Below are 10,149 nucleotides of genomic sequence, written 5' to 3'. Positions count from 1 at the left end.
GTTTGACCATGTTCTGTGCACAACTGGGTATGTAAATTTTGTATTAATCATATCTTATTTAATGATTTATAGCCCAGAGTTGTTTCCAAATAAGTGAACATGTGTAATGAGAATTTTGCTGTTTTAAACTTCCATGGATGTCCTTAAAGCCTGGTTAGAAATGCATAAAATGCTTTTAATGATATAAGCATGTATTAAGGTGATGTATGCTGAAGCATATGGCTAGGCTAACGCACTCTTTGTATTTTAATTTGACGTTAGCCTCTACCATATTTTGTTAACAGCTGTCAGATAGACCCCCATATAGATTAAAAAATCTTTATTGTTGAGCTCTGCATCTCATCTGTTGTGTTTAGCTGGTATAGTAGTTCTAAAAGCTGCAACTAGCAGATTTTGCCACTGAATATTCTCCACTAAATGTATAAGTTATCTGATGATAAGCCATTTTTACATGTAATTCCAAATGTTTTTTCCAAATGTCTGTGCTGGCACTAATACCACTTTTTCCATAATCATAATCATAAAAATAACACCCACTCACAATATTGATATAACTCCTCGAGAGAAAACCGCAGACCTGACAACACAGTCTGACTGTGAAAGCTATTTTAGGCAGCATAGTTCCCTTTTGTGGCTTTGAGACCTGGGCTAATAGAAGGGTTCAGGGCCGATGGTATTTGATGAAAGCGAACATCAGTAGACAGGGTGTGGATTGTTCATTCATATGAGGATTGGTTGTGTTAAAAGCGTAGGCGCCTTCTGAAGCCCACACATAAACAGATCAGGCTAAAGTGTAAAGGGGGTTCTATAGCCAGGTATCTTGTTTCTGTTCCCCTCTCCTCCCTCTACCTTTTCCATAATTCAGAATCCCTCCATCAACACATCCTTAATGACTCCACACTGCCTCATACCCGTTTATCTGACCTCTATCTCTCCGCCAGCTAATAAGGCATGCATGAAAGAACAGGGTGTTATTTAAAAGACAGTACAGAGAAAAGTGATAAAGATGTGGCAGAGGTCACACAAATAGTTGTTTTGTTTGTTTGTTTTTTAAAGGTATTTAAAAACACTATTTTTGGGTCAATAATATGTGTTCATACAACTCTAGAAATTGATAGTATATCTTTGAAGCGAGTGTGAATGTACAGTATGTGTCTGAAAAGGGTTGTTGGGGGTTGTAGGTTGAGGGGGTTTATGAAGAGTAATAAGGTTTAGCTGTTGGTGTCAGAAACATTAATGAACGTTTAGGATAGTGTTGTTTTTGGTGCTCACCCCCACCCCGGTGAAGGCATGGGAATAGGAGAACTGGCCCAATTAACCACTGAGCCAACTTTTAAGTATAACAAATACACACGTGCGTAGATTGCCTTCACCTTCATCTCACAGTGACAAATATCTCCTGGCAATAATAAAACCCTAGAGTGTATTTTTAACAGTATTTTAATTATTACTGTATTTTTGTATATATAAGTTGCTTTCCTGTCTACAGCGCTTTCCTGGACATGAAACTCCACGCTGTGTCGCTGCTTGGACAAGGCACAGTATCAAACACAGGGCACGTTGATGCGGTTCACGTGGCAGACAATACACACAAAAGTTACCAAGGTTTTTCCCTTCTTCAAGAATGAACAATGCTTGAGTAAATAATCCTTTGGTAATGATTTGAGTCTAATTTTATGGAAAACAGGTGATTTGTGGAACACTTCTATATTCAGGAAAAGTTGGATAGAGCTTGAAAACGGAAGTAAAAATATTGTTCATTTTTTTTCCATAGGAAATTGATTATTAAAGATAAATTATAAACCTTTAAAGAGAGCTCCAAGGATTGCAATCCATGCTTCTGTTAAAGCCATCAGTTTGAGTTATTTCAATGTCACTTTTAAAAATCGTGGTCAGTAGCAGAATGCCTTGTGAAGAACTACACTACCTCTGATCCTGAGGGGAAAATATCCACCAATCAGATAATCGCAGCACATAAGCTGGGCAAGTGAGTCCTGCAGTAACCGTCAACGCTCATGACGCACTGTGAATGGCGCAATCTAGTCGTTCTCAAACTACATTGAGCATATAGTATATTTTTATATGAATTTAGCAAAATAAATTAAATATGTTGTTTCTATACTTATAATCAACAATTTTAAATCAGTGGTTTTATATGTCATGTGCAATGCTTCATGGGATTTAGTTAATTCCCTCATTACAGATGTTATGTTCACAGACTTGTGCCTTTGATTTTGTGTGCGATTTCAAATTATTATTATTATTTGTATTATTAGTATTATTTTGCTTCAAATCAAAGTTTGTAATGTTGTGATTCATCTTGGAGCTGGTTGGTTTAGTTTATAGCTCACAACTCTCTAGTACTTTATGAAGTCCCTGTGGAAGTGAATGGGAAAAATACTTCCAGAATCAAGACGTCTGAAAAAGTGGGTGGGAACTGTTGTGCTTTGTAGAGTTTAGAGTTAGCATGTTGCTAATGTCACACTACTCTTATAAGCATAAAAATGTGTACACACATAAAATACAAATAATGCAACAAACTTTTATTGAAACTTCTTGGTAATAATTTACAAGTACTGTATTAAAGATTTACATTGCTTTTTCTTTATCCGCTATCTTGTGTTGAGTTTTCACCTGAGCTTGTTGTAAAGCATTATCGGATTGCGCTGCAAATTGTTTCGTGCCTGGAATTATTACCATACTATTATCAGAACTACATAAAAAATTTAAATATATCTTCATGTGCAATCAGAACATTTGGATTGAGATAATCTAGAATATATGTGTGGGAGTTTGTGTATGAACATTTGGGTATGCCCTACTGTAAGGCCTCACATAGAGTTCCTGCAAGTAATGATAAAGTGTAAAATTATGTTACCCCTCACCACAAATGTACCTCAATTAGTGTAAAACATAGCAAAGAATGGAGTTTTAATGAGGTTATGAAAACATGACAAATGAGCCCACCATCATACACTTTTGTCTCTCAGCACCAGCACAGAGATGGCTGCCAGCTCCCCATCAATCTCACCATATCCATAGACCATACACTCCATATAGAGTGCCATTAATCAGCTGTCGACATCACTAAACCACTAACCCAGGCGTGATATAACGGTTTAAGGACAGGGCTACATTGCTCAGTGAGTGATGTCACCTCAAGGCAACAAAATACCTTGGACATGCACTGTGTAAACATTATCTGCAGAAAATGACGGGGAACAACAAACGCACTCAGGTGTAATGACTCTCTGCAAGCACTAGAGGGAGGGATTGCTCAGTTAAAAATGACTTCTTGTGGTATTACGTTTGTCAAAGCTCAAAATACAAATCATTTTTGTTGGCTTCCCTTAGTGAATCGAGGTAAGGACATTGTTTTGAACACTCTTTTTTATGTACTCATTCAATAATGGCATTTTATTCATTTTTAATGAAAAACCTTCCGTAGTGCAGCTTTAAGAGAGGAGGATTCAAATCCATGATCGAACATCCACCGTCTTTTCACACCATACAACTGTAGAGACACTTAGAAATGCATTTTGTCTTCAATTTCTGTGTTTCAACCAGACTATGTTAGTGCAAATAGTCACGCTGTGTGGTAGGTGCTATTTAAACCTAGAATATTAAATATTAAAACTCTGCATGAATATTTCATTTGTTCGCGGATGGAACTTCACCCTCCTAATAAAGAACAATTCATTTTATAGAGTAATATTCAGTATGTAATAGTGTCCTCTGCTGGTTAGAACTGAACATTACTTTGTAATCTTTTATCAATATGCAGTAAGAACTACACCTATGGAACATATGGTCTCGTACTAAAAGGTCTGACTTTCCTATTGAAACATAAACAAACCAAGGACGATTTTATTACAATTGTTTAACCCTAAACCTAACCAAAAGTCCAACCCCATAACATTTAAATATAGCTGTTTTCAGTCTAATAAATCAAACATGGCCGCTGGAAATAGTTTGAGGAAATGAATCTTTGTACACAGAGCTTTACTGTTAAAATATATTAAATATTCTATGTTTATCATCCCAGTAATGTACTGTATAATGTATTTTACTTTGGTTTATTTGTATTCCCAGCGAAGTTTATGGTGAGATAAATTGGCTTATGTTGGCAAAACAATCCATTGTTTACATTTTAGTGGGTTGTTGAAAAAAAAAAAAAAGAGAGAGAGAAAAATTGAAAGTTTTGGTCTCTGTGCCATTCTGTTCATTGGCCCTGAGAGAGAGAGAGAGAGAGAGAGAGAGAGAGAGAGAGAGAGAGAGAGAGATTTCCCCAGTCCATATTTCTTTCCCTCCATTTTCCTTCAGGGGTGAAAAAGAAAGAGAGCTTTGTCTAATTTTCTCTTTTTTTTTTTTTTTGTTCTTTTTTTTTTTTGGCTAAAGTGAGAGGTCACACACTGCCAGTATGTCAACAACGGGACGGGAGGCATGCAATGGGCCATGCAACTATAATGCTAACAGTACACTTCACCCTGAACATGTCCTTATTATAATGGCCATGTCTCATTTTGTTCTCTACTGTTTGTTGTAAAGAGTTTTGGGGAAGCTACTCTGAAACTGTAGAAGACAGTGGCACATGCAGCTGTACGGCTGTAAGCACTCTGTGTACCATGAGCACTCAGATTGACCTGAGAAATAAGACATTGAGAATTTTCCCTGTAGTTTAGAATCAGAACTTGTAATGCCTGATTTGTTGGTTCTTTTCGGGGAATTGGCAAAACGGGATAGCAAAATGGTCTAAATCACTTCACAATTCAGTCTGATTCATTCGGACCGCTCAGTTACTAAATCATTTGGAGCAGTTTCTTACTCAGTAAAAGATCATTTTAACACATTGTAAGAACACAGAGAACAAACTAAGTGCTGGATGAAGTGGATGTTTACCTACAATCCATTTAAAACAAAAGACTACTTTTTTGAGAAGTAACTTGGAAAAACGTTAACTATTGCTGTGTCATGTAAATAAAGGGGTATAGTTCGGCAAAACTTAAGGTTACGTTTTAAACTAAAAGTTAGTAACGTCACTTTGAATCTGAAGGAAAACCGTCTACCAATCAGAGAATCACAGCAAATAAAGTATGCCAGAATATTGAGTCAATACTTAAAATCAACAACTTTATATCAACCATTTATGTTTTTAATTTGATTTGACAGTGAATTTGTCATTCACAATTCGTCTTCGCATTGTAATTAATGAACTCATTAAAGACGTTACATACACAGTCTTGTATCTCTGTCTTTTGTCCAGTTTTCAATACATTTTTGCTTCAAATGTAATGTTGTAACTTTATGATTATTCTCGGAGCTGGTTGATTTGGTTCAAGAGCTCTTTATGAAGGATTTTATGAAATCCTTATAGAAATAAATAGATAGAATATGCAAAATTGCACTCTTATGAAAGATAACACATAAATGAACAAATAAATATGAATAGTTAATCTTCTTTAAAAACTTTAATATGTAAAATCTGGAGGATTGTATATTAGATGCAAGTCAAGTGATGTCAATTGTATTTGTATAGCATGTTTCACAACACACATCCTTTCAAAGCAGGTTTATAGAAAAGTATGCTGACAGAAAATGATGCTGTGATGTCTTAAAGTCCTCATTGTGCAGTTTAAATGAATAACTTGATTGAAAATCCTGCCTTAAACATGATTGTCTTTAGGTCAACAGTGAGCGAACCAAAGGCGACGGTGGCAAGGAACATAAAACTCCATAAGATGTTGTTTAATGGAGAAATATAACCGTGGGGAAATCAGGCTCAGGTGGGGAAGCAAGTTCCCCTCTAGCCAAACAGCATGAATATAATGCCAATATTAGTGGCATTATATCTGTGTGTATAAGTCTTGTTTAATGTAAGTACACTGAGTAGATGTTGATGGGCAATGTTTAGAACTAAATGATTAGTTTTATGTTTAAACTAATGGACAGGTGTGAAAGATAATAATTACACACCAAATCTATTCCAAAGACAGAAAATAAGGCTTTGAATGTTGACAGTTATGCTCCTCTAATTAGTTGAGAGACTGTAAACAACATTTCTGATAAGTGAACATATTGAGCGAATCAATGGTTTTTATGGTGCATTCTGAGAATTTATAGGGAGGAACATTTCAGTGCACTGGAATGGTTTTTGACAATGGGACTGCTCTAGAAATGGTCACCCTCCTGACTTAAGGGTCAATCTTGAGGACAGTCTCTTCTCTGTCCGGATTCAGCTCACACATTCAGTCTATGACAATGAGTCTTCATTATATACAAAGACTAAGCAGCTGGGACTAAGACCAACAGTGAGAAAAAACAGATATCACTCACAGAGACCATCTGTATGGTCAACGCAATGGCCTAAACCTTTGGTATTTCACTCTTTTGCCAAAACACTGTGCTATTTTCTTGTAATCTGTCCAGTGCTGAGTGGCCAGACACCACGATGCCTCATGCATTGTTCACTGGCACCTTAATCAAATTTATATTAATCACCATTATGGAAAAAACCCAAATTCCACTTTAGAAAAAATTAATATTCTCCACGTGAAACATCTCTAGATATGAAGAATTGTCAGCCACACTGAAACAGTTTAACAATCCTTGGTCTACTTCATTTTTCTTGCCTAAAAACTTCATTGTCCATGTCCAGTGTGCACTAAACACCAACGGAATGTGGTAGAGACTAACAGCGGACACCTGTGGGGCAGATGTACTCATCAAATACATTTTAACCCTTACTCTCTCCCTTACCAAAAAGTACTCAGTTAGTATACCATAGTACTTGATAAATACAGTGTTACCATATTCATACTGTACAACATTTACAGGTCATGGTTCTTTGAGGTACTTCATAGAAGAATACTGTGGCATTTAAAGGAATATTCCGGGTTCAATACAAGTTAAGCTCAATCAACAGCATTTGTGGCATAATATTGATTACAACAAAAAGTGATTTTGATTTGACACAAAATTTAAACTCCAGGTTACAGTGAGGAACCAATGGAAGTGAATGGGGGGCAATTTTTGAAAGTTAAAATACTTACTGTTTCAAAAGTTTAACAACAACACATAAACAATATGTATGTAAACATGATTTTAGTGTGATAAAATCATTTACTAACCTTTTCTGTCTAAATGTCAGTTAATGTCAACAAAACCCTAAAATGACAGAAAAATTACAATGTAAATGAAAAGTATGTAAAACATGTTCATACTGCCTTAAAGATATTAATGATATAAGTGTCCTGAGATATCTCACCAGTCCTTTGTGAAAGCTGTAGACTTTGTAAACTGCAAACACAAATGTGTCTGTGAACCACGGGCATTGGCGGTTTTCACCTGTCTATCATTTTGCTCGTTCTCATAGTGTTGCATTAGAAGCGGATCATTGAGGCCATGATTCATAATGTTTGTCAGTTGAGGGCGCTATTGTGTCACTGTTGAATTTGACAGCCACAGGAACAAACAATGCTGCTCTTTTGCTCGGTTTTGGTCTCAAAATTATCTTTTGAGGGCGGGGTTTTGGAATGAGGGGGCGTGACTAATTCAACCGCTCAGTCACGCGAAAGATTCAGAACGCTAATATCGCTTACAGCACCTTTAAACAACTTTACAACTCAAATACATGAGTTTTAACAGAAGAATTAATGTAAGTGCTTGTAGAAAATAAAAAGTTTGACATATCTGCCCTTAAAAAAATGAGTCCCATTCACATCCATTGTAAGTGCCTCACTGTAACCTCAATCTTTGCTTTTTTTTTTTTTTTTTTAAGAAAAGGAGGGACAAGTAAAACTACATTTTTGTGGTAAACGACATTATGCCACAAATGCTGTTGATTGAGTTTAACTTGTGTTGAACCCGGAGTATTCCTTTAACAAGGCACATATTCAAACTTTTTTGTAAGAGCTGCCCTTGCCTGTGCAAACATAGGATGTGATTTAATTTCTTACTGAGGCAAAATCTTAACACTCTTGTTACTGTGGTAAAGATTTGTATTTGCATATTTTGCTTCTTTTTTCATATTTTAGTGTTTTATTTCAAATGCATGCACATGGAATAGCATGTGATTTATTTTGAGGGACAGGCAAAGGATAAAAACAAATGAACATAATAAAATGCAGGCACATTGCACAATTTAACAATCTGTGGACTACATTTACCTTGCTTACAACCTTTATTGTCCAGTGTGTCCAATGCATTGTCGGAAAAACAAACAGTTGACACCTGTGGGGCAGATGTCCTCTGCAAACAAATGTAAACCCTTAACACTCTCCCTTACAAAGAAGTATCGTATTGGTTCAGATGTGGCATCAGATAGCAATTCCATTGTACTTTGATACATTTTATGGTATTGAATAATTACCATATTTACATGGTGCTCAGAGGTACTTCAGAGAATACCATAGTTTTAACCCTTTAATGTGTTTTATGATATTATTGTTTAAAAAATGGTTTGATTTTTCTTGCATTAAATGGAAATCATTACCAAAATCTAAAACAAAATAATAACAGAATTGAAAAAATATTATTAAATATATACATTTTAGGTATGTTGCTTGAAGGATGGAAAGAAATTAAAATCAAGTGTACTCACTAACACATTTAAATCATTTTTTTTAATGGGTCAAAAAAATCTTTAACAACTAATGTCATCGTACATTATGTGCTTGCAAAGTGAAGAAAATTGATGTGTTACCCGGAGGCAACACAGTACAAAGATGGTAATACACTGGTGATGAATGATTGCCATATGCATATGCTTTGCTATTTTCATTGTAACTCAGAGGTACTTCAAAGTATACGATACCAAAGAATCTCACACAAGGACATTACAGCAAAGATCTAAAACTAAAACTAAATAAAATACATGCGCATGATGTATGTGGATTATTTAAAGAACAATAAATGAGGGGGAACGAAAAAAGAAAAAAGGAACGAGGGTCTACAACGATAAGCGTCTAAAGACACCAGTGTGCGCTTGAGTGCTAGAGCTGTCGTATTGAATCAGGCTGCGTCTGAGGGGAAGCCTGTCATGCCAAAGCAGGCGGAGTCGGAAACGCGAAAGCCCAGCGCTCCTTATACTCCCTCCCCCGCCGGAGGTGTCAGCGATCGCGCTGGAGCAGCTCAGGGAGCCGCCGTGATCGAGTACCCCCAAAAAGCGCTGCGCTATCCGGACAGAGAATCAACCGCAGATCAGTCACCCCCTGTTATTCTTCAATACAAGTCTATCACATACAAAGGAGTCGGCGTGACATTTTACCTCCAAACCCACGCACTATTTTTCTTCTCAAATAGAGGACGGCGAAGTCCCCCTAGTCGCTCCAGCAATATCTCCCTGGATATTTACCCAAGACATGGACGGTTTCGCCGGGAGTTTAGGTGAGTGTGTTTATGGCATGTAAATGTTTTCTAATAATAGAATGCGGCTTCTGCATACATGGCAAATATAGACGCGCGGTGCCATTCATGGCTGTGTGGAATGAATGCTGTCTCAATAAATACACGTGTCAACACTATAGCCTTTCCATTGTAACTGATATTGAATTCTTGTGTATGTGCGCCTCGATAGAAAGCAAGCAAGCAAGCTACAGTGTAAACTGCAAGGGGTCAGGAGGCTCATACCACGATTCACGATAGCCGTATATCTTCAGACTGGTGTTTATTTCCATTGTGAAAAACCTTGCCATGCAATTGGAAAATGCGCTCTACACACTGTAGCTCACATTGTATACTAGATTCCTGAAGTAAATCCCAGTTCTTGCAAATCAGCAACATTTAACATTTATGTACGCTTAGATTTAAAGTGATAGTTCACCAAAAAATGTATTTCAGTCATTGTTTACTCACCCCTGTGTTGCTATAACCCCATATGACGTTCTTTATTTTTCTAAACACAAATGGAAAATTTTAAATAAATGTTGTGCACAGTGATGTCATACAATGGCAGTTTATGGTGACTACCTCTTCAAGCTTCAACAGGATGTAAAAGTTTAATTCAGAGGTTTAATAAAGGATACCGATGGACTCATGATTGTACTAAAAGCGGAATTCTGATCAGGTTTGGTGAGAAACAAACCGAAATTTACTGTATTATTTAGTCAAACTGTTGACCGACCATTGATCCTCTGTGCACGTTCATGATAG

The 10,149-nt window shown here is 36.6% G+C and overlaps 1 protein-coding gene across 1 annotated transcript in view; it reads left to right on the top strand.

The window, feature by feature from the left end:
- Positions 1–9,120: 9,120 nt before the first annotated feature.
- LOC127618208 (echinoderm microtubule-associated protein-like 4) overlaps positions 9,121–10,149 on the top strand; it is a 94,428-nt gene continuing 93,399 nt past the window's right edge. Inside the window, exon 1 of the mRNA XM_052090531.1 lies at positions 9,121–9,384. Coding sequence (XP_051946491.1) covers positions 9,360–9,384 — 25 coding nt within the window. The 5' untranslated portion in view covers positions 9,121–9,359. The remainder of the gene's footprint in view (positions 9,385–10,149) is intronic.

The sequence above is a fragment of the Xyrauchen texanus genome, chromosome 24 (assembly GCF_025860055.1).
Source record: "Xyrauchen texanus isolate HMW12.3.18 chromosome 24, RBS_HiC_50CHRs, whole genome shotgun sequence".
NCBI lineage: Eukaryota > Metazoa > Chordata > Actinopteri > Cypriniformes > Catostomidae > Xyrauchen > Xyrauchen texanus.
Note: the sequence above shows the minus strand (reverse complement) of the source record. Positions and strands in the feature narration are given on the sequence as shown.